This window comes from Mucor velutinosus (assembly GCF_035048745.1).
Source record: "Mucor velutinosus strain NIH1002 chromosome Unknown tig00000041, whole genome shotgun sequence".
NCBI classification, from domain to species: Eukaryota; Fungi; Mucoromycota; class Mucoromycetes; order Mucorales; family Mucoraceae; genus Mucor; species Mucor velutinosus.
The window spans coordinates 3,631,788-3,657,779 of NW_027041905.1; the positions used below are offsets into that span (position 1 = coordinate 3,631,788).

At 41.7% G+C, this 25,992-nt stretch overlaps 10 protein-coding genes across 10 annotated transcripts; 5 read left to right on the top strand and 5 right to left on the bottom strand.

Moving 5' to 3' along the window:
• Positions 1-239: 239 nt before the first annotated feature.
• On the top strand, positions 240-4,325 carry HPT1 (hypoxanthine-guanine phosphoribosyltransferase; the record flags this gene model as incomplete). The annotated part of the gene is made up of 3 exons (XM_064820785.1): positions 240-2,018; positions 2,079-3,981; positions 4,045-4,325. 3 exons carry the CDS (start codon positions 240-242, stop codon positions 4,323-4,325), a joined length of 3,963 nt encoding a protein of 1,320 aa, XP_064684705.1.
• A 471-nt stretch (positions 4,326-4,796) lies between these two features.
• On the top strand, positions 4,797-7,034 carry KTI12 (kti12, chromatin associated; the record flags this gene model as incomplete). The annotated part of the gene is made up of 4 exons (XM_064820786.1): positions 4,797-5,221; positions 5,279-5,466; positions 5,526-6,111; positions 6,179-7,034. 4 exons carry the CDS (start codon positions 4,797-4,799, stop codon positions 7,032-7,034), a joined length of 2,055 nt encoding a protein of 684 aa, XP_064684706.1.
• Positions 7,035-7,103: 69 nt separating this feature from the next.
• On the bottom strand, positions 7,104-8,688 carry ATC70_001391 (uncharacterized protein; the record flags this gene model as incomplete). Its single annotated transcript, XM_064820787.1, has 4 exons — positions 7,104-7,684; positions 7,746-7,953; positions 8,012-8,573; positions 8,633-8,688. 4 exons carry the CDS (start codon positions 8,686-8,688, stop codon positions 7,104-7,106), a joined length of 1,407 nt encoding a protein of 468 aa, XP_064684707.1.
• A 954-nt stretch (positions 8,689-9,642) lies between these two features.
• Positions 9,643-11,354, bottom strand: TSA1_1 (cTPxI; the record flags this gene model as incomplete). Its single annotated transcript, XM_064820788.1, has 3 exons — positions 9,643-9,719; positions 9,781-10,073; positions 10,138-11,354. The coding sequence occupies 3 exons, from the start codon at positions 11,352-11,354 to the stop codon at positions 9,643-9,645; spliced, it is 1,587 nt and encodes a 528-aa protein (XP_064684708.1).
• A 1,872-nt stretch (positions 11,355-13,226) lies between these two features.
• Positions 13,227-14,758, bottom strand: GLO2_1 (Cytoplasmic glyoxalase II; the record flags this gene model as incomplete). The annotated part of the gene is made up of 3 exons (XM_064820789.1): positions 13,227-14,408; positions 14,480-14,521; positions 14,579-14,758. 3 exons carry the CDS (start codon positions 14,756-14,758, stop codon positions 13,227-13,229), a joined length of 1,404 nt encoding a protein of 467 aa, XP_064684709.1.
• A 211-nt stretch (positions 14,759-14,969) lies between these two features.
• Positions 14,970-15,873, bottom strand: ATC70_001394 (uncharacterized protein; the record flags this gene model as incomplete). Its single annotated transcript, XM_064820790.1, has 5 exons — positions 14,970-15,140; positions 15,206-15,314; positions 15,368-15,399; positions 15,461-15,510; positions 15,570-15,873. The coding sequence occupies 5 exons, from the start codon at positions 15,871-15,873 to the stop codon at positions 14,970-14,972; spliced, it is 666 nt and encodes a 221-aa protein (XP_064684710.1).
• A 2,795-nt stretch (positions 15,874-18,668) lies between these two features.
• On the top strand, positions 18,669-19,132 carry ATC70_001395 (uncharacterized protein; the record flags this gene model as incomplete). The annotated part of the gene is made up of 3 exons (XM_064820791.1): positions 18,669-18,747; positions 18,815-18,894; positions 18,962-19,132. 3 exons carry the CDS (start codon positions 18,669-18,671, stop codon positions 19,130-19,132), a joined length of 330 nt encoding a protein of 109 aa, XP_064684711.1.
• Positions 19,133-19,245: 113 nt separating this feature from the next.
• Positions 19,246-21,474, bottom strand: RCK2_1 (Protein kinase; the record flags this gene model as incomplete). The annotated part of the gene is made up of 3 exons (XM_064820792.1): positions 19,246-19,853; positions 19,908-20,346; positions 20,398-21,474. 3 exons carry the CDS (start codon positions 21,472-21,474, stop codon positions 19,246-19,248), a joined length of 2,124 nt encoding a protein of 707 aa, XP_064684712.1.
• A 623-nt stretch (positions 21,475-22,097) lies between these two features.
• On the top strand, positions 22,098-22,831 carry ATC70_001397 (uncharacterized protein; the record flags this gene model as incomplete). The annotated part of the gene is made up of 7 exons (XM_064820793.1): positions 22,098-22,100; positions 22,164-22,207; positions 22,272-22,286; positions 22,345-22,376; positions 22,435-22,501; positions 22,558-22,630; positions 22,691-22,831. 7 exons carry the CDS (start codon positions 22,098-22,100, stop codon positions 22,829-22,831), a joined length of 375 nt encoding a protein of 124 aa, XP_064684713.1.
• A 429-nt stretch (positions 22,832-23,260) lies between these two features.
• Positions 23,261-25,812, top strand: ATC70_001398 (uncharacterized protein; the record flags this gene model as incomplete). Its single annotated transcript, XM_064820794.1, has 7 exons — positions 23,261-23,505; positions 23,578-23,636; positions 23,693-23,976; positions 24,030-24,058; positions 24,214-24,295; positions 24,361-24,823; positions 24,878-25,812. 7 exons carry the CDS (start codon positions 23,261-23,263, stop codon positions 25,810-25,812), a joined length of 2,097 nt encoding a protein of 698 aa, XP_064684714.1.
• Positions 25,813-25,992: the final 180 nt, after the last annotated feature.

The following is a 25,992-nucleotide window of genomic DNA, read 5'->3' on the forward strand; positions in this document are numbered from 1 at the left end:
ACAATGTTCATGCCATGTCTACTCGCTCTAAATGGCATGGATGCGAGTCGCCATGCATGATTCAAGTAGCGCGAGAATACCATCGTCATGCAAAATGCCTATGTGCACCAAAACGCACCATTTATTTCGCCGAGTGAGGTCGTATGGTAGCACGGATTGATAAGATGATCAACTTTTTTTTCTTCGTTTCTCTTTCTTCTCTTTACTCTTTCATTTATATACACATTTCCAACACATAAATGTTCAAGAGTTCACTATCGACACCAATACCGATTCTACTACTATTATGGTGTACATGTCTCATCTCAGTGCTTGCTTCGTCTGAATCCATCACCAGCGTCACTCATGAAAAAGGAGTCTGTGTCATGCGTGGACAATGTGGAGACAGTCTGTTCAGTAAACTTCCCTGTGTTACGAATACACCAGCAGTGGAGCCCGATACAGCAGAATTCAGACAACTTTTAGTAGATACTTGTGGTGCTGATTACATGACGGGTCCCGCTTGCTGCGATAATGATCAGCTTAACAGCTTGGTGGACCAAGTGAAACGAGCAGAAACCATCATTGCTTCGTGTCCTGCTTGTTGGAAGAACTTTTTGCAGTTTTGGTGTTCATTTACTTGCTCCCCTGATCAATCCACCTTTGTCAATGTTACAGCAACAGAACAGAATTCAGACAACACCACTTCAGTGACAGGAACAGACTTTTGGGTGGGTGATAATTTCGGCCACCAGTTTTTTGATAGCTGTAAAGATATTCAATTTGGTGCTGCTAACGGTTATGCCATGGATTTCATCGGAGGAGGTGCTAAAGAATGGCATGGTATGTTGTCTTATATGGGTAGAAAGCGTCCTGGATTAGGAAGTCCCTTTCAGATCGATTTCCCTGCATTGAATCAGACACCCAGTGATGGCATGGATCGCTATAATGAAGACGGTAGACCATGCAACGACACAGACGCTGCATATCGCTGTGCTTGCGTTGATTGTCAAGCAGTGTGTCCTATTTTGCCACCTGCACCTGGGGAACAACCTGAATGCCATGTTGGATTGTTGCGTTGCTGGAGTTTTGCTATGTTGATCACCTACGCAACCATTTTAGCTATGGGAGCTACGCTGTTAATTGCCAGAAACAAGCGGGTAGGTCAGTGGATGCAGCAATTTTTGGGTGTCAACTTGGACCGTGCAGAATCAAGAGGCCTGTATGAGCGTCTGGCTCTCTCAGACGATCAAGATGATATCCTGGATGATGATGATGAGAACTTGCTAGATCCGGACTATACACCCCGCAGATATTGGCTTAATTCTCGGTTGCAAAACTGGTTCTACTATCAAGGTCTCTTTTGTGCTCGCTATCCGTGGGTTGTCATTATGACGTCGCTTGCATTTGTAGCTGTTTGCTCTTTAGGCTGGTCTCGTTTCTCACTGGAGAGAAATCCGGTCAATTTGTGGGTGTCACCCTCATCCACTGCATTGGCTCAAAAGCACCATTTCGACGACAACTTCACACCTTTCTATCGCACATCTCAGCTCTTTTTCGTCAATCAAGTTGATGAGCCTATTGCTTCAGCCGAGAGATTAGAGAACCTGTTTAAATTAGAGGATGAGATCAGATCTTTCAAATCCAACGTCTACAATGACACTTTGCAAGACGTCTGTTTCCATCCCAACGGCGATGCCTGCATTGTTCAGTCTGTTACTGGCTACTGGCAAGGCGATATCAATCAATTTGACCCCGCTTCATGGGAGAGCGAATTGCAGCAGTGCACCTCTGAGCCCTCCATGTGCTTGCCTGAATTCCAGCAACCTCTCAAACCTGAAATGATCCTGGGTGGTTACAAAGACAAGGACTATCTCACGGCCAGAGCTTTTGTTGTGACATTTGTCTTGACCAATTCTGTTAATGAAACGATGAACGACAAATCCGAGCATTGGGAAAAGACGCTATTGGCCAACATCTTGGAAGGATTGAATGATCGCCCTGAATGGAAGGGTGTCCGCATCAGTTACTCTACCGAGGTAAGTCTTCGTGTATTGAACCTGAAGAGGGTTATACAAACTAAAGTACATTATATGTAGAGCTCTTTGGAGAAGGAACTAAACAAGTCGAGCAACACAGACGCTGGCACTGTGATTATCAGCTATCTCGTCATGTTCATTTACGCATCTATTGCATTGGGCCGTCTATCGTCTCTCAACCCTCGCCGTCTCTTGATTGACTCCAAGTTCAGTCTCGGTGTGTGTGGTATCTTGATTGTTATCTTTTCTGTCTCCACTGCAGTGGGCATCTTTTCATTCACAGGCAAGAAGATTACGCTTATCATTGCTGAAGTAATCCCCTTTCTAGTGCTTGCTGTAGGTGTAGACAATATTTTCATCCTCTGCCACGAATACGCTCGACGTGTTGAATTGGGAGAAGACGAGTCGATCGAAGAGCGTGCTGCAAAGACATTAGGTAAAATGGGCCCCAGCATCCTGCTTAGCTCTCTCAGCGAAACCATTGCCTTTGCTCTAGGCACGCTTGTTACCATGCCAGCTGTCAGTAGCTTTGCCATTGTTGCCTCTATTGCTGTCTTTGTGGATTTCGTTCTCCAAGTAACTTGCTTTGTGTCTTGCTTGGTGCTAGATGCATACAGAGAACAGAACAGCCGCATTGATTGTGTGCCATGTATTCGTATCAAGGCGCCTGAAGTAGTCGAAAAGGAAGGTTTCCTGTCATCGCTTGTCAAGCGTTACTACGTGCCTACCATTTTAAACCTCACTGCTCGTTACATCATCTGCTTTGCGTTCCTCGGCCTCTTCACCATTGGCCTCTCCCTGGCACCTCAATTGCCCATGGGCCTTGACCAGCGTATTGCCTTACCATCTGACTCGTATTTGGTGCAGTATTTCAATGATTTAGATCAATATTTCAATGTTGGTCCTCCCGTCTACTTTGTAGTCAAAGACGCAAATGTCACTGAACGAGCTGTACAAAAGAAGATTTGCGGTAAATTCCCTGGATGTCATGAACGCTCCTTGGCCAACACATTGGAGCAAGAGAGAAAGCGACCCAACGTGTCTTACATTGGAGAGCCCACCAGTGTCTGGTTTGACGATTTCATGATGTGGCTCAACCCTGCTACGGAGTGTTGCAGACTCAAGAAGGATCAAATGATGTCTCGTCGTCCATTAAGTGATTTGGAAAAGCCCTACTATGCTCGCAAATGGGAGTTGTGCGGTGAGTGGGATGACGAGGATGAGTGCACCTACTGCAGTCCTCACTGGGATGTCAGCATGGAGTCCTTCCCTCAAGGCCAAAGCTTTTTGGACTTTTATGATCTCTGGATTGAAATGTCTCCTGATGAAAGTTGTCCTCTTGGCGGTAAAGCTGCTTACGGTGATGCTATCGTTGCCAACCACAAGGAAATCACTGTGAACACCTCTCATTTCAGAACCTTCCACACCCCTCTCAGAAACCAGGACCAGTTCATCTCTGCCTACGCCTCTGCTCAACGTATTGCTGACAATATCGGCAAAGAACTAGGACTGGAAATCTATCCTTACTCTGTATTCTACATCTTCTTTGAACAGTATACTTATATTGTGTCCATGGCCTTCCAAATCCTTGGTTTAGCCATCCTGTCCATCTTCTTGGTCACCAGCGCTCTTCTGGGCAGTCTCCGTTGCGGCTTAATTGTCATGAGCGTTGTCATTATGATTTTGATCGATGTTATTGGTGTCATGACCTTATGGGGTGTCAGTCTGAATGCTGTCAGCCTCGTGAACCTTGTAATTTGTGTCGGTATCAGCGTAGAATTCTGCTGTCATATTGCGCGTGGCTTCATGGTTGCCAGCGGCAGCCAAGAAGAGAGAGCCGGCAAGAGCATGGCCGACGTAGGTAGCTCCGTTTTCTGTGGCATCACCTTGACCAAATTTGCCGGTATCATTGTGTTGGCATTCACTCGTTCCAAAATCTTTGAAGTGTATTACTTTAGAATGTGTAAGTAGATGGATTATTTCTAGACACTTGTCAGCATTATACTCATTCTCGCTTTCGATGTAGATCTCTCTATCGTCGTCTTGGGTGCTTTGCATGGCCTTGTGTTGTTGCCTGTTTTGTTGAGCATGCTTGGTGGAGAGGGCATGGCTTTGATGACTGAATTTGATGAAGATGGATTTGCTTGGTCCACCGGTCATGATTGGAGAGGCTTAGGTAGAAACAACAATGGCTTACTGATTGACGACAATGAAAGCTCTGATCAGGTCTTGATTACCGATATGCCTGAAGATGATCAACAGCGATCTCCCGGCTACAATGTGTCGAATAGAATGACAGTCGGATAGATGACTTCTGTTATTATAACCCTTATTCTTTTTGTAAATGTAATTGCGAATGATTCAATAAAGATGTCTTTTGGTCTTTACGGAAGTGCTAAGCTTGTCATTCTTGATTTACTTCATTCAGCATACTATACTATAGTGATGCTGGCATTGATGGTAAGGAGCACCCAATAACAGTCTTGTCGCACTGTGCCCCGAGCTTTTTCTCATCAAGACATGAATGGAAAAAAGAAAAACCTCTTTTCATTGTGTAATTATACAATTGTAAAAGCACATTAACACTATCTACACAATACACCACACGCTTATACAAAAGCCTCTCTCTCTCTCTCTCTCTCTCATCACATTCAGAAACAGTAAAGCATATCAAGCACATTTAACTTATATATAACAAACCAAAAACATTATAAAATTCACTTAAAACACACACACACACACACACACACACACACACAAAGCACCTACCATCCTCCAATGTCTCCAGTCAGTAAACACCATGAATACGAAGCAGGCGAAATCGATGATGAAAGCAAACCATTCAACAGAAAGCGTAGCGTAGACCAGGTTTACAATCGACAACGTAGCTCTGCTACTTCATCATCTGCAGCAACACAGGAGGACGACCCATTTGCCGAATACGAGCGATTATCCCGCAGTAAAAGAAGGGATGGAAGTCGTGAGCACTATTCACATCACTCGGAATCGAGAAGGAGACACTCGCGTGATTTTGAAAGTAATAGTAACAATAAGGATAAAAGAGAAAACTCACATGTATCCTATCCTGGTGATAATTACAATAGTAAAAGATCCAGATCGCCTTCCAAGTCTACTGCTAACAGCAGCAGCAGTGCGAGTAGAAGGTATGCTACTACCATAGAAGATCCAGAGACAGTCAAGAGGTAATGTGTCTATGATGTTGAGGTTGTTCGTAGTGGCTAACTTGACTCGACTCGTAGTCAAATACCCAAGAGAGAGCAGGAAAAGAAGGAAGAGGAGCCCCCTATCATTGATTTTGAAATTGAAGATGAAGATGAAAAGAAAAAGGAAGAAGATAGACTGATTGAAGAGCGCAGAAAGCGAAGACAGGCAATTTTGAATAGATACAAGGAAAGCCCTGCAACTTCCTCGCCTAACACGCCTACCTGTAAGTGAAAGTTGACCCTTGCTGTGGCATGAGAATATACTAATATCAGTGTCAACTAGTGCCAACACCCTCTTCGCCCATTCAAATCACCAAGGAACGTGCAGCAACGCCAGTTGCAAGCAGCGATGTCATTATGCAAGAAGCGCCACAAGACAAGGCGAGTGAATCCCCTCAACATATATCGGCTGCTGACTATGACCCTGCCATGGACAAAGACCTTCATCATTCCGAATCACAGACTGATCTTCTTCGAAAGAAGGACTTGCAAGAGCCTGGTGTAGACAGCCATGCCGACATGCTTGCATCTGATTACACTGAGAAATTGGAAGAACAGCCAAAACCGACAACGACAACTGAAATTGACATGTTTTCTGACAATTTGGACATGTTCGCTGCTACAGATATCACCACTGGCCAAAACGCTTTAATGACACACGCAACTACAGCTGCCACCAACCCTAATCTCATAGACAATTGGGATGATCCTGAGGGCTATTATAGTACGCGCATTGGAGAAGTGCTAGATGGCAGATACCAAGTACTGGCTAATCTGGGTCGCGGTGTCTTTAGTTCAGTTGTCAAGGCCAAGGATCAAGAGACGAATGAGGATGTCGCTATCAAGTTGATCCGTAACAATGAGACCATGTAAGTAGCTTCTTGAGCCCATGTTTCATATAGATAGAGCCACTCATGCTAATCTCAACTCTTGTAGGTACAAAGCAGGACAAAAAGAATTGACCTTTCTCAAGAAACTAATGGACGCAGACCCAGACAACAAAAAGCATGTTATTCGCTTGCAAAGACACTTTGAGCATCGATCTCATTTGTGCTTGGTATTTGAAACACTAAGTATGAATTTACGTGATGTACTCAAAAAGTATGGTAAAGATGTAGGCATCAGTATCAAAGCTGTTCGTGTGTATGCTCAGCAGCTGTTCTTGAGTCTGTCCTTGCTGAAAAAGTGCAGTATACTCCATGCTGATATCAAGCCAGACAACATCCTCGTCTCTGAAAACAGAAACACGCTGAAACTGTGTGATTTGGGTTCTGCGTCTGATGCCAGCGACAATACTATCACCCCTTACCTGGTCTCTCGCTTCTACCGTGCACCTGAAATCATGCTGGGTCTCCACTACGACTACGCTATTGATATCTGGTCCTCTGCTTGTACCTTGTATGAGCTGTTTACTGGCAAAATTCTGTTTCCTGGTAGAAGCAATAACCAAATGCTGAAGCACATCATGGAACTCAAAGGCCGTTTCCCCAACAAACTGTTGCGTAAGGCGCAATTCACATCAGACCACTTTGATGAAGACTTCAACTTCATGTCAGTTGAGGTGGACCGTATTACCAAGAATGAAGTTGTCAAGAAAATGACCATACTGAAGCCTATTCGTGATGTCAAGGCGCGTATATTAGCTGCTACGACGCCCAATATGCCTGATGAGGAGACCCGTCTGGTCATGGCGTTCATTGACTTGTTGGATAAATGTTTGGTGCTTAGTCCTGACAAACGTATGACTCCACATGAAGCGCTGGTGCATCCTTTCATTACTGGTAAGGTCTGATTTCATATGCTCAGCATCTTAATTTTGATTTTATTATTACACAAATAAATGATCTGCATATTGTTCAATTTAATCTCTGTATCGTCTCTTCTTTTGCGATCTCTCAGATTTTTCTCTGTAATGTTCTGCCAAGTGTGTATTGTTGTTTCGTTTGTGTCGCTCGTATTCTCTGCTGTTGTGATCTTGTTCCAGCATCCTACTGTATCCAGGCTGACGATACGGCGATGATGTGGATGGACGGCTGCCTATACTCTCACGACGCTCAAAGGATACACGGCTATTTACATTCTCACGACGCTCATACGGGCTACTTTTACTATAAGGGTTCTTCCTGCTGTCATCTCTATGACGATTGATAGGTTCGTGTCGATCTCTACCACCTGCTTTATGCACAATGCCACCGCGACGGCGATTAAACCCTCTATTTTTGACAGCAGGTGCTCCTGTATCGATCCATGACTGCAGTAGCTTGAAACGATGTCCTTCTCTTCGCGGGTCCCCGTAGTAATGCTTCTCCACTTTGATTATCGACGATAAAATAGATTCGTTTTTTGAGCTGGATGCAATGCGTTTACGGAGACTATCGAGCGTTTTTCCAAAGATAAGTTGTATGGTATCAAATCGCAATGTACTTCGAGCTACATTAACACCTATTCTCAACCAGATCAATAAACTGTACCCCCCCCCCAACTGCGTCTACTCAATCCATACCTTCGACGTCAGGATCAACGATGGTCAATTTGCCTGATTTTGTATCCAATGGAATAGGGCACTCGCTTTTTGAAAGGTACGCTCCATTGCCTGTCAAACATATAGCCGTTGATGTGCTTGGAAATTGAGAGTAAAAGTTGAGGAACCCTATCAACAGAGTACCGTAGTAGTTGGGATCTGAGGGCTTCAATGTATCGGGTACTTGTAACTACCATGTCCTGAATTAGTTTCCACCTTCAGCGATCCTCATCATAGCAAACATTTACCTGGAGATAACTGACAATCATACAGACCAGCGAATAACTAGCGAGTCCAGCTGTTTTAGCAGACAAAGGTTCGAATTGTGGTAAACTAGATACTCGGCAATTCGCAATAGACTGTTTCAAGACCATGAACAAAGGCTTCAAAGCAGGATATTCTGCGACCCACGCAGCTGTTCTGTCGGAACTGAAGCATTCGTTCTGTACTGTAATATCTATTGAAACACCATTATCGTCCTCACCCATAAACACAGGCACCTTGGCACCTGCTGCCAGTCTAGTATTGTTGAATGAAAATATGTGCTGCGCAATCGCTTTTTTACGTATGATTTTGAGTACGTCGATCACATTGTTTTTCGGTAATTGCTCGAAATCAATGTTGATGTCAATGTCACTGGCTGGAAACTGCAATCCGGTGACACTGGATCCAAATGCTGTAATTTCATAGTTGTTGGGCCACAGCGATTCCACTAATTGAGTGATGCAGTAGAGCAGTGTGTCTCGATTCAGCTTTTCTGTCTTGGTTGGCTTGATGTACTCTTCAAAATCAATGATTTCTTTTGACAATCTACGCCAATGCTAACCGTTGAGCAGCTGTATCATGGAGACTAATATGAGATAGGTTACCTAGAGACTCGGTCTTTGATACTGAGCGTATCTTTGCTGCTCCATGGTGCATCCATATGTCTTTTTGTTGAAGGAACTGATAAAATGCAGATGAATAAGGACTCCCTTTCGTAGAAAAAAATTTGCCTAACTTCAATGCCTCTGTTTTATTGGCCAGCTTGCGATAAATCATTGAGCCATTTGAGTTGAGTAAAGAATCGCTGTGCACTGAAGAATTGTCATTTCATGTAGGTCGATTGTATGGGGACATGACCTGTCTACAAGTATGCATCTCCAGAGGAATCCAAATGAATACGGTGCTTCTTCATGACATGTCCTTTCTAAATAAGCCGTTGGTAAAAGGTGATACGCGGAAGCACATTAGACATGATATCAAATGAGGCACGTTGAAATGGCTTTAGACGAGAATTTGATACCAACAACATTTGTTACGTAACACGTGTCTCTGTATAGAGGTGAGCTATCCCCAATACAATAGATTCCATTATATAATTCACAATGTAAACGAATTGGATGGTTCAAATTGGAAACAATATCGCTAGTCGCGCCATCATCAAAACACATTTTCAATATTTCTTAGCTCTCAAGGTAAAGCTTGTAATAAACTTCAGCAAGTACTTTCCTGGCATGTCCGCTACAATAATAGTGATGATATGGAAGGAAAAGGAAAAAGCAGTTGTTGACAGTCGAAATTTATACCGGTAAACATCCTGGTAAATTGGCATTCCATGTAAAACACATCCATCATGTGTAAGCTGATAGACTGAACCGTATTGCGTATTTGTTGCTGAACGAATGGCTTGCTATCCATCGAACCATGTACTTTAGTTGAATTAATCAAGTTTTGAACAATCGGCTCAAATGTGCCGAGTTTGTCTCATTTAGGCTTTCAAGCTACTTCTATGGATGTATGTGATCTTTATGTGTGAGTTGGTATTACAGTAGTATTCGAAGTTGATGGGTAAATGAGTGAGTATTATAAAGTATTTAAGGATCTATACAATGACGGTTCAGGCTGTTGTCTTCTTCTTTGATTTTGTTGGGAACGACTGCATTAAAGGCATATAGCTGCGAGGTATTTCTACAACTAGAATCAATTGCTCTTTTAATCTCTAAATATCACCACTAGTCCAAATAAATATACATACCAACTTTCTTAAGCTTACGATTCTCCTTGCATAATGCACCACAATACCAACGCACAGAAGGGTTGACTGTGATTGAGGGCTTGCGACAGAGCCGATGGTACGCACGAGAGCATCCACCTTGACAATGAATCAACTGATTGCTATCTGTTTGCTTCGGAAATTGGCACACCAAGCAAAATTCCTGAACAATAGGACGAATACGATCTTCTATCTTTTCATCCATGTAGGACGATAAGTCCAATCGGGGCAAACGACTTGCGAGACCGTATCCCTTATAATCACATCCATGTTTACTATGGATATAAAATCACAATTAACATTACAAACCTTACAAACAAAATATAGAGTGTTACTTACTTGCAGAGCGTACGCTTGCCCCATGGTCCAGGTCTCCAATTTACACCTTCTGTAGTGCCGCAATATCTACACCAGTCCACATTCGCATCTGTCAACTGTTGAAACACTGTGCTGTTGCCATCGCTCATAACACTATCTGTCAGCTGATGATAGTTTTGTATCTCTTTGTTTTGATCCATATCATCATATTCATTATTGTCACTGCTGCTAGTTGGTTTCTGGATAGACTCAGCATCGTTTAAAACTACCACTGAATTATCCTCGTGCTCTTTCATTTTGAGCTGTCTCTTGACAGTGAGCTTGATCTTTCTTTGGCGCTTTTGACGAGGCTTTTTCGCTACTGCTGCCTTTGCTGGTGTTGACGACTGAGCTTTGGTTACACGCTTGCGCTTATTGTTTGTTGATCCAAGAACGGTATCATTTGAGAACACATCATCCAAACCACTCTCACTAGCAAGGTCACTGAGGCCGGGGCCATCCTTATCATCCCCCACAGCTGTTTCAGAAGAAGCAAGTATGTCACTGGCCACATCTGCATGAAAAGCATCCAAGAGCTTAAGCCAATCCAGATCTTCACTAGTCGATAAGCGCTGCTCCTGATGTTTTGATGCTGACCCAGTCATTGCTGATCCAGTCATTGCTGATGAGAAATCGCCATATTCTTCGTCTCCTCCATCATAGTCCAATACGGGTCTGTCGTCAGTTTCTATGATGCCGCCTTCAAATAATGGCTCATGGTTGTACAAGAAATGAGTAGGCAAACTGACGGGAGACAGGCAGTAAGGAGAGGTCACTGACGGCTGAAATGAGGATAAGGTCGAAAGGCTACTAAGTGAGGCGTTATCGTCTATCTCGACATGATGACTGGAGGGCTGTGCTAAAAAAACATCATCCTTAATTACGCTTCTCTGATGGCATGGCATAAATAAGGAGAGATTCGGGGCTGTAATCAAATCATGTATTCCCAGTTGTTGAGATGCGCTTACTGCCAACAGTGCTGCATCAGGGTTGTACTCGTGATGAATGTCTTGTGATATGTTTCCAATGGGCTTGTTGAGCGTATGGTGGGTTTGGCCTAGCTGTTGTTGCTGTAATACCAAAGCATCCCAGAAGCTGTTGCTTGTAGAGTACACTGGCATTGCATCTGCAAATGATTGTGAAAGTACAGTTAAATGACACTCATCCTTGTCAGCTGCTGGTTTGTTCACGATCGACATTTTGTATATTAGTAAAGGTGTGTGTAAAACAAAAGAGAGAAAGGGATGAGCAAGGAAAAAGACAATATAAATAGCTTGTTTGACTCTTTTATTTTCGAACTATTACACATTTCGAATGTTTGTTTGACCTAAAAAAAAAGGGGGGGAGGCAATGCCAATCAATTTCCAGCATTGACTTTCTCAATTGGGATTTTGCCCGTGCTGCCATGCATTTCTTGCTCTGAAGTATTGTGTGGGATGATTTGTCAGAGCTGGATAAACACATCAAGAGACATTTCTTGCACCAATAATGCGACCCTTGTATATAAACCACATCGCATCCTGGCACAAGGAACTCTTATTTCCATTTCAAACACTATCTATCGAAACGCATCATTAACAATCCAAGGCGGAGTCGCTCTTCAAAGAATTGCTGGCTGCTTGAGGCTTTGTTGGCATTCATCAGCTTTCTAATGCTTGGCTTTTTGTCAAATTGTTATTTTTGGATCACCATCAGAAAGCACAACTCTGAGTTCAAATGTCAAATGTAGCTTAATTGTACAGAACAACGTGGCTATGCGTAAGTAAACAAAAAAAAAAAAAAAAAAAGGGCCTAGTAGATACGCAATGATGTATTCGAACTGATGTTAGACCCAAATTGAAAAGGGCATTGCAAGTCAATTAGTTGGTTTCTGTACGTGGTATGTTTCAATCTGATACTTCAGCCCAGGTTGTTTCCCAAAAACCTGGGCTGGAAACGCTAGCTGCGAATTACATTACCAAAATCATCATGCCCATCTAAGACTACGATAAAGTGCTTTCCAGCCTGGCAGTATGTTGACCTATCAAGTAAAAGTGCATTATTTGCCTCTGTATAGCGCACTCAAATATTTGTCAGTGCTGCCACCCCAGAAAAGACGGTACAATCTTGATGGAATTCCACTCAAGCCATAATAGAACACGTCGTTTTGAGAGTAAAAGCACCATTGATCAAGGTTGAAGGAGCTGCCTTCAGGTTTACTATGCAAGCTATCTTGGATACAGTAATATCTAAGCTGACAACCGATGTATCTGTCCTCCAGAGAGGAACAAGAAGAGGTGTATACTCACAAAGTGCATCGTGTACAGTCCTGTTGCTCTTGAAAATGCCACATTGTGGACATGAGGCCACTGTCTAACTCAAGACAAATGCGATTTCAGGAGCCATTGATTTAGAGCCATGAGCAAGGCGGTATAAAAGAAGAATCTAGGTCTTGTCAATCCGTACATGGCGAGTTATGACCACCAAAGACTCCAAAATTACACCAGATGTAACACATTATAAATAAATCTCTCATGTAACACGGTTTTTGAATTTTCTCTCTTTTATTGTGATCTGCATTACAGTCAAACCGGTTAAATTTGCAAATGTGTACTACTCGTATGAACGTGTTCGCAAAGACGATTCCCTGTCTCAAATGCAGCCCCAAGAGTAAGCTATAATCAAACTCGAGGGCTTACTATCGCTGGAGCCTTGGAGATGACTAGCTTATAAATGTAATAATTAGCTCACATGCATTATGCTCAGGAATGAGCTTTCGGTAGCTATCAAGCAGTCCACATGCAAAGCATATCTACCAACACAGATAGTCATCACCCTCATTGGTCTTCAATACAATGGATACGCACCTATAGCATATATATATATAGTATAACCATCAAGATGGCTCATACAAACTTGATAAAACAAATATGCATACACAATCGAATACACAACAAATATATTTAGGTAACTGTATACTTTTTTTTTTTAATAAACAACAAACAACTATGAAAGTGAAAAAGAAGAGAGAAAAAGAGCAAACCACAAATAAAAGAGAGAGAGAGAGAGAGAGAAGAAAAGTAGGAAGGCCCTTAATGATAGTTATTCCAGTCAATTGAAGCCTTTTCAGAAAGACCCAGGTAAAATTCAACATGTGTATCCGTTGGGTATCTGATCACACTTCGTATAGCTTGGCCTAATGGGAAGATCCTTTCTCGTTTCAAATCAGAAATAACGACCCTCTTACCGGGTGGAGGTGATCCCGCAAAGTCGATTTCCGATAACAAATCTCGAAATGTATAAGAGTCTGTAATAGCTAAATTTCTGATGTAGTATACTTGCTGTTGTTGCTGTTGTGGTTGCTGCTGGTCGTCATTGCTATTCAATGATGGGGAGCTCTTCAAAGAAACTGTTTCTATTACTTTGGAATATGTAGGAGGTATCATGGGCCGTGCTGAATTATATGAGGGTGTCACATGCAATTGGTGTTGTAGTGTGGAGGATAATGATGATAAAGATGGTGTACGTAAATGAAGTGGTGGCAATTGTGAGGAGAAGCTATGGTTAGGGCGAGCGACTTGCTGTTGCTGCGACGATGTAGGCGGAGGTGGAGGCGGATGTGGGTGATGTAAATGATGGTGATGATGTGGATGTTGAGTATGGTGGTTATTAGAGTACAATAATGGTGTTGATGCGCTTGCATTGGGTGGTTTAGAGATGGTAGATGTCCGTTTTCTCTTGACTGCAGATGTAGAGGTGGTCATCATGGAAAAGTCAGGTGATTCAGCCATCGCATCTTGTCGATTGTTGTTGCTGTATTGCTGCTGGAAGGATATTTCGCGTACTTTTTGAGCCAAAGCACCTCCACCCACAACATTGCTATAATAACTGGGAGACGGCTGAGGCAACAACGGATAAGAGTCCACCGATGAAGAGCGATGAACATCCTCCATCATAGTGCCATTAGAATCAGCAGGTGAAGGCGGAGCTTGCTGTTGATTCATGTTACGTTGATGCCTCTTCTTGGCACGGTAAAGAGTACTAGAATGTGCCTTGCAAAGTGATACCTCTGTCAAGTCATTCAAACCAACAATTTGATGATCTCTGTCTCTGTAAATGCTGTGTGTAAATTCATCCAACCATTTCAATGTAAATTCATAGTCATCTCTATCTTGAGGCGATAATTTTTTTGCCCTGGAATCAAGACCTCCTTCTGGTAGATTCTTGCCACGACGCGGTTGGGTCTCTGAACACTGGCAATTAACGCCAAAATACTAGCCATAAAGTGTAGGTGAGTTGAGAGGGACTCTAAGTGTGGGGAAGGACTGAGACGACGATAACTTACATTTGAACAAGTGAAACAGATTGCACATACAATGCAAGCATTCTATGAGAAAAAGCAGAGGTTAACACGAAATCAATTATTGGTAATGAGAAACGGTACTTTTCTGACTAATAGTGGTTGCTGTTGTGGATCACTGGAGCGTGTATTTGGCATAGGAGAGGAGGGCTGTTGTTGCTGTTGTTGTTGTTGTTGTTGTTGTTGCTCAATCTTAAGATGATGGCGATGGAGTGGAAGTTCAGTGACCACTTGAGCCAACTGAAATAGATTATTCTCAGCCATTAGTATTATAGTTTAAGGAGTAAAAAAAAAAAGAGGAAACGAGGTGAAAAAGAGAGAGAAAAAAGAGAATTATTATAGCTGAAATCAAGGGGTGGCCCTTATTATTGTTTTTATGCTTTTTTGTGTATAAAATAAATACATTTATATTGTGCTCCACTTGAAATTAGGAGGCAACAAGCCATTATTGGTGGTGTTTCATCTACATTACGCTTCATGCTTCCTTCGTTTCAACGCACCACACCAAGTATCCAATTGCAACTGTATCCAGCATTCGGTCCTTGACTACCACTTCAGTCTTAACTTCATGTCTTCCTTCTTCTAAATCACTCGGGAGTGTGTAATCCGAGCTAGCAGTCAGAAGTCCGCGTGCTTTCTTCTTGTACTATACAAACAAAATCCTTTAATAAAAACAAACATACTTGCTGTACATCTACATAGAACGCTTACCTCCATTTTGATAGAGATCAGAATTGCCTTATCCTTCTTTTTCAAGTTGCTCATCAAGGCCAATCCGCCTGTCGTCTCGGCAAATGTTGCCAATGCAGTAGGATGTATTCTGCGCAAAATGTTAGATGAAAAGCTAAGAAAAAGTCGTAGCATTTGAATTACCCTTTTTGTGTGTTGTGTGTGCTATGACGATCCTACATGAAATCAACATCTCAGTTAACAACTGCTCTCTGAACATCTGCTATACTACGTTACCCGCATAATAGCAGTACAAAAACCACGTGAAAAAGTAGAGACACGCATATCTATTATACCTTCATTAAACACAGGCCAAATCAATAAACCAAATCTGTGTTATCCTTACCAATAGAACGGGCGTAAGGGTCACTGTTGTTCAAAAGTCGAGCAAAGGTCCAAGGTCTAAAAATTTTCACGACAGGTTTCCCTAATTTCTCCCAAATCATCAAAGGATGGCGACCATGGCGCAAGGTGATCAAGATGTAGATGATGTACGCCATTGTGAGGAACATCAGAACTGCCAAGAGACGACTAAATATTGTCCATTCCAATTTGAGGGCAACTTGAACCAAGTGGATTGTTGCTTCCAAGTGTCCATACAAAGCTGCAATGAGCGGTGAAGTAGAAGCCTCCGGTAAAAGCGATTTCATATTGTATCTCTTTCAGTGGTATATACTTCTAGTGGATCTGCCTTTGTTTTGCTGCTATATCGCTATGCACAGAAAAGAGTAGGATAGAGTTAAAAGGGCAATTGCAATGAAACGTTGAGGTTTCGTGAAAATCAATAGAAAAAAAAATTCTTCGGATCCTCAATCAGTGGTTGTACATTTGGAACACATGGATATTGTTCTATCTCTTTTGGAAGATCATGTCGATTTGCTCAACTTCATTCAAAGTAGATCCAAGGCTTGATGGTTGGGCTTGACTCTGTTTTTGCTTTATATATATATATATGCAACATAAAGAAACTCTGCCAAAATAATCAAGGGAAAAACAGTCTTTTGACAAAATAAGAGATACTCATCGGTTCCAAATTCCCCTGTCATTTCATGATAAATATTTGTATGAAATCTGATTGAGCGTTCTCCCTTTTTCCAGTAGCAACTAATTAGTAAGTACTAATATGCTATGATAGTATTAATTGCTTGAACCACTGGGTAATATAATTGCACTTCTGTGCATGTAGATCACCAGAACTGAGCTTCGGTTCATTTACAGACCGAATGGACATGCCTCGGATCAGTGAAATTGAATGGTACTGGCCTATTGGCAGAAGACTTCTCATACCAGAGTGATATTCTTAATCTAACTCAACGGTTCCCACAGATGGCTATATTGTAGAAACCAGGCTTATTCATTGTTTACAATTTCAATCTGTTCAATTGGCATACAATCAAACTTTAGATGCAATATACTGTCCATGCTTTATGAATGCTTCTATGTCTCAAGTGGTTCTTTAGCTTCGCTTCGCTCTGGTTTCAGTCAACATACACGGCAGCGCCTTGCACTGGCGATCGTCTTTATCCGTCGCTTTGAAATACTACAAGCTTCATCAAATATTCTACTAATGTAGCTTTTTTTAGCATCGGTTATCAGTAATACTACGCCATTAAGGATTTATGACTGTAAATCTGACTCTTTTGCGGTGTTCCACGGATGTACCAGCTAGAACAATTCATAAACAGGCAAGCAGCCTATTAATATAGCATCTTACTAATGCAAATTATGCAAAACACAGCATAATATGGACACATTCAAGCCGTGTTTTCTCGCGTTAGAAGCTGTTTTAGGCCATCAGAGTAACACCCAACAGTTTTTCTCATCTAACAGTTACTTCTTAACACCTTTGCTCAACTTTTTTCAGATCATCAAAAATTGACCAAAAATCCATGAGGGATACCTCATGACTTTCATCAAAAAACCATTATCAACAGCTTTACAACCACATGCCTTTTGATTCAATCCAAACCAGCCGCCAAATCAGAACTGAAGTGTTAAAATTGTCAAATCTTAAGCAACTTTCTTACTAGATTTATCATAATGGCTTTATATATGGCAAGTCACTTTGCTCGCATACACTTGTCCGTCTCTTTGATGCATTTGTCTTATTTCTAATTATTATCCTAATAAAACAATATCACCTAAAAAAAAAACTTTCATCAAAAATCAAACGATCACGTTTTTGACCATCAAAATGAAGACTTCTACTATGGTATATATTGAATCAAAATGATTGTATTGATCCAAAGCAACCCCTGAAACTACGTTTGTGAAATCTACATATGCAATATTTCGACATTTTGGCCAGAAACGACATTTCATATGTTCAAGGATTTCTCAATAAGCTTATTCAAAACATCTAATTTAATTAGCACCGTTAGAAGCGCTTTGAAAAGTACTCCAGAATTGGCTTAGGAAGTATGGGATGAGCATCACAAAACATACGTCTAATTTTAGAAAATAAGCCGATTGAATAGATTTTGACCGAAATCTGGCCAATCTTAAACAAAAAAAAAAAAAAAAAAAAAAAAAAAAAAAAAAAAAAAAACGTTGAGCGAGGATACAATTAGTTTTAGCTGCCAAAGGCAATGCCTCTCTTTTTATCATGACGCCAATTGATATTATGGCAACTAGTAATAGAAAAAATGCGAGCTAAAGCTGATACCGTAGACATTTCAAATTTGAATTTTATTGAATAGATCAACATTCAAATTTAAGGATTTTGCTTTGAGCGGTGTCTGACATTTGGAGTTTTGAAGTGTCATTTCGATATTTGAGTAAGATTCGGCCATGCATTCTTGCAAACATTTGAAATGCAGGGTTTGCGATTTGACTGAGAGCATTAATGCCACTAGTTAACGCATTCAAGAATATGAGAATAGCAATATGTTTTTATAATCATGATTGGATATTAACATGTGGAATTTGTTGAAAGATGATGGTTACTTCTAGCTTCTTAGGATGCTAGATACATATTTAGAAACATATCTGTTTGTAAAATACATGGCATGCCATGCACTGCTTGTTGTGTAGGCATACACCATGTCAATTGAAGGATGGCATAACTACCATGTAGCTCCGGCGACAAATTTGGTAGCTGCTGGTTTACAAATAAGGAAGTTATCGAAGGCACTTTCGGGCCGGACAGTTAAGCTTAGAAGACTGGAAGCTCTCTCGTACACATGAATGAAATGTTGGTGCTATAGTATATTCTTTCTTTTTCCAAAACCATAGGTGAGTGATCCTAACCATTGGAGAGAGAAAGGGAGGACATCTGGATGCATTTGAGGATAGATGGATAGTGTGGCTGTGTTGAATCTACATGACAGATGGATAGATTATGTTACGAGAATCACATTTCATGGATGGGGATGATAGAAATTTTGAATAGGGAAAACTCATTTTCTTCGTCTTGTTACGACAATCATCATATTAGATATCTACAATGGCTCAACGTCTCACCTACAGACGCCGCTGTTCTTACAACACCCGTTCTAACCGTGTCAGAGCTGTCAAGACTCCCGGTAAGAACGAGATGATATGCAAAACAGCATCGACATTTGGATATTGACTTTGTATGTGTATGATTAGGTGGAAAGCTCGTCGTTCAATACGAAAAGAAGCCTGTCAAGGCTCCTCGTTGTGGTGACTGTGGCGAAGCTCTCGCTGGTGTAAGTATACTGGATGCCATGTGGAATGAGGTCTGTTGTATTGATTGCAATATATATATATTAATAGGTCAAGGCTCTCCGTCCTCGTGAGTTTGCTACCGTCTCCAAGACTCAAAAGAACGTTAGCCGTGCTTATGGTGGCTCTCGTTGTGCCCACTGTGTCCGCAACCGTATTGTCCGTGCTTTCTTGATCGAGGAGCAAAAGATTGTCAAGAAGGTTCTCAAGGCCCAAAAATAAATCTATTAAACATTTGGATTTACGGATTCTTTTGGTATTTTAAATAAAACTACGTTTATTTGCAGCCAACTTTCTCAGTAATGGTTATGCGGTCTATACAAAATATTGCTTTTTTATTTCTTCTGACGTTTGCCAGAATTTGATTTATCTAAATTAGCTTTACGTTTCACAGAAGCAACCAGTGATTGAAGAGATGATTTGGATGTTTTGTCTTGAGCAGATGTCGATGTGCTGTCAGATTTGGATTTTTTCTCCTTTTTCCACTGGTCGTTCACTGTTTCTGTTGCTTCCTTCATCTTTGTTTGTCTGGCATTCAGTAATTTCTGCATGCTCTTTGTCTTTTTGAATTGAGGGTTGGTGGGATCAATGGCGAAATGATGTGATTCTTGAACCGCAGAGAAACGGGGATCGCTGACATTGATCTCGAAATCATCTTCTCCCAAATCAGCATTCTTCTTGGACTTCTTTCCCTTCTTTTTCTTTTCTAATTTCTCTCTCTTCAACACCTCCTTCATGTTGAAACCTTCACTCTTGCCACCATCATCCATGAGTAATTCGAGCTCAGCTCTTTCACGGGCCTTCTCCTCACGCTCTTGCTTGGATGCTCTCTTCTTTTTGGCATTCTTTGACTCCTTCTTCTTGGCGACGAAACCCTCATCAGCCATCTCCTCCATTGCTTCCTTGAAGAAAGGATCGTTCTTGGTTTCAGCATCCATATCAGCTACAAGAAGCTTAGATTAGGTCCAGGTCACTAGCCGTTTCAGTCTATACTTACAATCTCCATCCTCTTGGTCAGATTTCGCTTCCTTGTGTTTAGCTGCCTTCTTGGCTTGTCTCTTTTCCTTTTGTTTGCGCATGTATGTTTCAATGGACGTCTCTTCCTTGGGTTCGTCTTCGCTCTTCTTGATGACAAGAGCACCAGCGGCTTCACTCAAACCAGGAGTAAATGTGATTTCCATGTCGCCATCATCCTCTTCTTCGTCCACTTTGTCCTCATAGGCAGATTGCGTTTTGTTACTTCCCAGTAGCTTTCTGTATTTCTCGCGCAAGGCATCAACGTCTTCTTCCTCATCCTCTTCGTCGTCAGAGGAGGCAAGATATATGTCAAAATCAAGATCCTTGACATCATCTTGGGTGAAATCTCTGCGAGTCAATTGGAAACGATCAACATCATCCTCGTCCCAGGTCAGGCTTACTTTGGTACGTTGAAGAGCCTACAGTCATCAATCAGTGCATTGTTATGACAAACCATGACTACAACTTACATCAGTCTTGAATTTGGTGGGCTGATAACCTTCAGGAGCACTGGTAGCGGTGTCCTTGGGTTCATCATCAAATGTCATGTCTTCGGGTATATAACGCAGATCGAAAAAGTTTGCACTGCTTTCATACTCGGTATTATCGCAAGTCTTGTAGATGACCTTGGCAGTTTGAGGATTGTCGCACTCGATAACAGCATAGTAATACTTGAGTCTGTCCAATTGGTATTTACGCAAAGCTTCTTGATCGAAATCTTGGCCATCGCCTTCCTCTAGTTGATTTTTGATGATGGTTTCAGCAGTAATCTCTTCGTCAGAGTCGTCAGAATCATCGTCGCTGTCGTCCTTCTTCTTGTTGCTCTTGAAGATTTCTTGAGGAGGACCCTGGGTTTCTTCCAAAGCCAAGCGCTCTTTACCGAATTCAGAGGGATAGATGGTGACGCTCTTGATTATACCAGTATCAGGCTTAAAGCCGCCCAATACCTTCAAAATATCCACAGCTTTGATCTTGTCCCAATCCATGTTGACCAAAGCCAGACGACTGGTTTCTTCACCTTCTTGAATGTGCTTGATGCGGTCAATCTCATCCAGTTCGCTCTCGACATCGCTTTCTGCATCAGATTCATCTGAGGTATCATCATCAGACGATGAAATATCACCACGGCCACGCATAATATCGTATCCAGCTTTCTCGCCTGCCTCTGCTTCTTCCTCGCTAGATTCGCTCTCGGATTCTTCGTCAGCCAAATTATCAGGATCTTCAGCAAGCTCCTTCTCCAATTGCTCCAAGCTTTTATCTTCATCCTCACTGTCATCGTCTGACTCTTCCAACTGGTAGAAACGTTCTAACTCTTTCTTGGCGCTTCCTTGTTGCAAGCGGCGGCCATACTTGTCAACTCGAGGTCCATCACTGAAGTCTTTGGATTCCATCATTCCAGCAAAACGCTTGTCAATGGTGACCTTCATATCCTTCTTCTTGGGTCTCAAGAAACGAGGATCATTATGAACACTGGAAAACCGAGGATCGTTGGTAATAGGAGTCTTTGGTTCCTTGTTTTTATTGTTGAATTTTTTGGGTGCCATATGAGTAGTAAACAGAGCAATGTAGAAAAATGTCAAATTCGAATTTTTTTCCTCGATATAACCCAGAAGGGCAAATGATTAGAGGTCACTGTCAAGCCACACTGGCAGATCGAAATTGGCATGAATGCAAATCAAATGGTGAGTATTGCCGTATGTCTATTGACTTGAATCGAGTTTATTGGGCTCTTCCTGGAAGAAAATGCTCCACTGAAAATAGTACCAAAATGTGAACAGATATTGCAGTAATCATAACGGTGCATAATGGGGGATGTCCAGTTGAACATTTGATGTGCTATATTGGTATCCCAAACATCTTGCGTAGACGGAGATCTTATTTAACGACGGCTTCAGCTTGAATATACTCGGTTCATTATCAAAGAATATGAAATCATTTGACATGAATTCTTTTTGACACATGTAACCTTAAAGCCGAAATGACAGTGTATGACAGTTGTGCGGATAGCTTCCCATGAGACAACAGGATGCCCTTAAAACTCAGTGCTTTCTTAGGCTAGCAATGGTGGAACGAACACGACGGTCACTGTGGGCAATCTGCATCTGATGGAGCATTCTACACATTTCTTTTTTTTTCTACATATCAACTATATATCATTCTATACAACATGGTAAGGGCTTGCTAGATATTACGTGACGAATGCATTGAAAGGCTCAATAGCATGCGCATCTAGGGTAACCATACTATTCTGTTATTACAAGCACACCCAGGACAATCGTAAGATGATTTTCAGTATTTTGCAGTGTTCGAATGCGCACTAACGATAAACACATTACAACAGTTCCAGAACTTACTTGTAAGTAGTAGAGCGAGCAAACTATCCCATTCAGACATGATTTTAATTTTGATTTTAGCGATTTCCCTACAGAAAGCGAGGCAATGGACCGTAAGTGGGATTGAAATTGGATCATTTGATAGAATTCCAATGTTGATGATGAAATTAGACATTGCTGGCTTATACGAAGTTCGTCTTGCAAAAGAGAATCCCAATGCGGGACAAGTACAATACAGGTAAAGAGGCAAACGCTCAGCATTGGATGTAATGGCGTGCTCATTTGCTTATACAGAGCCGAAGATCTGTTCAGATTTATTGACACATACAAAGAATTCGTCGCACTTGTGTTTGATCCAAATACTCTTGTAAGTATTGATGCGAGAATTAGCATTTCATCCAGCAATATAATAATCGTACAATAATAGACATATCAACCACGCGATAAAGATTGGATCAAAGATTGCCTGATTGCTCATTTTAGTGGGCAGCAAGCAGAGGAACTTCCACCAGTGAATCAGCAGCCTAGACAAAATAGCAGCCATAACCAACGCCGTAGACGCCATTAAAAGGCCTTTGCGATGCCATTGTATACATTGGGCGAATCGAGAGAAAGCGAGAAAAAAAAGAGAAATAAACACATTGTCATGCACTGTATCCTTATTTACACAAAAAGAAACCTTGATACGCGCGTGCACGAGTCGTATATATATATATTATATTGTACATCATGATTTACAGGCACATACAACCAGTCCCAGCAGAGGGAGGTAGAGTAAAGGGTCGTGAGGGGAGCGAGAGTGGTAAAGCGACGAAGCTCCTCCACAATTTTTATCAAATTTCGTTATATACAACCTCATTCAGATTTCTCCCCCTTTTTTTTCTTTACTATTCTTTCCATCTTTTTTACTACTTTTGAACATCAAAACATAAGCGAGTAAGCCATCTCTTACAACATGCCACATTGGATTTGCTTTACTCACTGTTTTTGATTTGCAATGTACAGGTCAATGGCTGTATATACACCTGTTATTAGATTACCACCGAAACGCAAACCCAGCTTAATTCGCAAACATGGCAACAGTAGTAGCAGCACAAGCAATAGCGGTCATGGTAGCCCAAACGAGCTATCGCTCGAACCCAGCGATTGCCTTGTCTCTGACACATTGTATCTGAGCAAGTTGCCAGCCAACATCAGAGAGAGTGATATCCGTACGTTGCTGCAACATTGCATGCCCATCGAGTAAGTTAGTTTTTTATTAATTTATTATTAAATCTCCTCCCCTTCCAATAACAATTACGATATTTTATTAAGGATATTTATTGATCGAGAGAAAGACATTGGGCAATTGCGATTTAGTCAAGCTAAATATGGTACAGTACGCAGCAGATCCAGTGGAAAGCAGTGCCACTAATACCCAACACAATAGCGGACAGAGCCTACTCTCTTTACAATGGATTTACATTCACCAACAACACAAAATTAGAACTGCAAATGTATCAAGATAAAAGATTAGATCCCGAGGCAAAAGCCGCATTATTGGAAATTAACGGCCTGCCCGAGCATTTTGATGACAACAAGCTGTACGATGTATTTCGTCCATTTGGCCCCTTGAACCTGTGTAAATGTGTCATGAAGGATGGTGCTTTTAGAGGCACAGCGTTTGTGCAATTCTTCGAGGCATATAGCTCAAATGAAGCAGTAGCACAGATGGTATGTGTATGCGTATGTTTATTACAGCATGGATCCTAATCTTGTATGTACAGAACGATCACTCATTGGATGGCCATAGATTGTAAGTATTTCAGGGGGAAAAGGGTTCAAGAGCACATCGACTGGAGAAGAAGCACTCTATGCTACTGTGTTTTTTTCTCTAGTAGTTTTTTAGAAGCCTTATTTAAGGAGCATTCCTATTCACTCTTTCTTGTTTCTTTTTTTCCCTCTCTTTAGATCTGTTGTTCCTTTCATGCTCTCAAAAACGCATGCATCTCAGCAACAACATCAACAACAACATCGCCAACATCAAGAGGAGGTAAAGGCTCTACTAATGATCCAATCTCATATCCAATGTTGGTAACACGTCATTCTCTTCTCAAGTCTTTAAACAGCCACAGTACCCATAACAATCCAGAAGATCCCAATTCAGTTGATATCATGAATTTATACATCAAAAATCTTGAACCTCATATTACAAACCATGATTTAAATCAGACATTCCGAAAATTTGGCCGAATTATCTCGGCTAGAGTCATGACAAATCCAGCTACAGGCCAGTCAAAAGGCTATGGATTTGTGAGTTTTGGTAAATCTGAAGAGGCAGCAGCAGCATTGAAGGAAATGAATGGTGTCATGCTTGGCAACAGACCACTCACAGTGGCATATCATGAGCCCAGAAAGGGAAGACCCAATACTGTGAATTACAACAATCACAACAACAATAGCAATAGCAATCATCACCACTATCCGCATCCACAGCACCAGCAACATGACTACCAACAGCACTCCTATTATAACAGCACCAACAACAACAACAATAGCAGCATGGAGAGATCGAATAATTGTAAATCTACTGGAATTGATGATTTCTGACTCTGTACTCATTTTACTTTTTTAGTATCTTCCTCTACGCCCATTAATGGCCTTGGTATCGATAACGTGGATGAATTAGGAATGAACATGAACCTGAAAGACCTTTCCATTGGTCAGAAACCTGCAACATTGCATGCTGCTACTATTAATTTACCATCTTCTCGAAGCCAGCAACACCATCCACCAGCCAGATTATCACCTCCGTTCTCTTCCTCACCCATCTCTGGAGCCAGCACGGGTAGGTCACTGGCTTCTCTTGCTTCTGGCCTCAGTATCCAGCAACCGCCACCCATGCAGCAACAGCATCCTGTTGCCCATATTGGCCACAATGGACGCCCCACACTTCGCCGTCGTGGTTCATTAGAGTCTGTCATGACAGAATCTAGTGCCAATCTCCAGAGAATCAAACTAGAAGACGCTGTCCGTCAATGCGGTGACTATGGCAAAGCAGCCGCAGACATTGTAGACATGCTGTTGACATTAAAGAGAAAGGAGAGATCGCTGTGTCTGTTCAACCCTGACTTTTTGCATGAAAAAGTGCAATTGGCATTAGAAGCATTGGCTACCTGCAACGAAACAGACAGTGAAGAGGAGGAAGATGATGATGAAGACCAAGATGGATTAGAGATGGAATACGCCATGAGAAGCCATAAGAAACCCGTATCACCTCCTCCTACTACAACATCATCCGCACAGTCTTATTACACACCCGTTCAGCGTAATGTTATACCATCTCCTCCTATTCCCAGCGCAAGAAGAGAGTCTAAAGCCATACCCATTGTTGCTCCACCTCCCAAGCCAACCTCAATGACAAACACAAGCAGTTCGAGCGCATCCACATCGACAGTGATCAAAGAAGAAGTGGAATCCATGCTGATCTCTTTTGAAGGCAAGCCAATTCACGAAAAGAAGCAATTGTTGGGTGACAAACTATTTCCCCTTGTCAAGGTAAAGCTGTAGCAATTTGCGAGATATTAGTAGTAAACTAACCCTTTTATTCACTAGTCCACTGGCACAAAACAAGCACCCAAAGTAACCATTTATCTGTTGGATACAGTGGACTTGCATGAATTAGCCAATATCATGTTTGATACCCCATTATTAAAGAGTCGTGTTGAAGAAGCTTTCAACGCATTACAG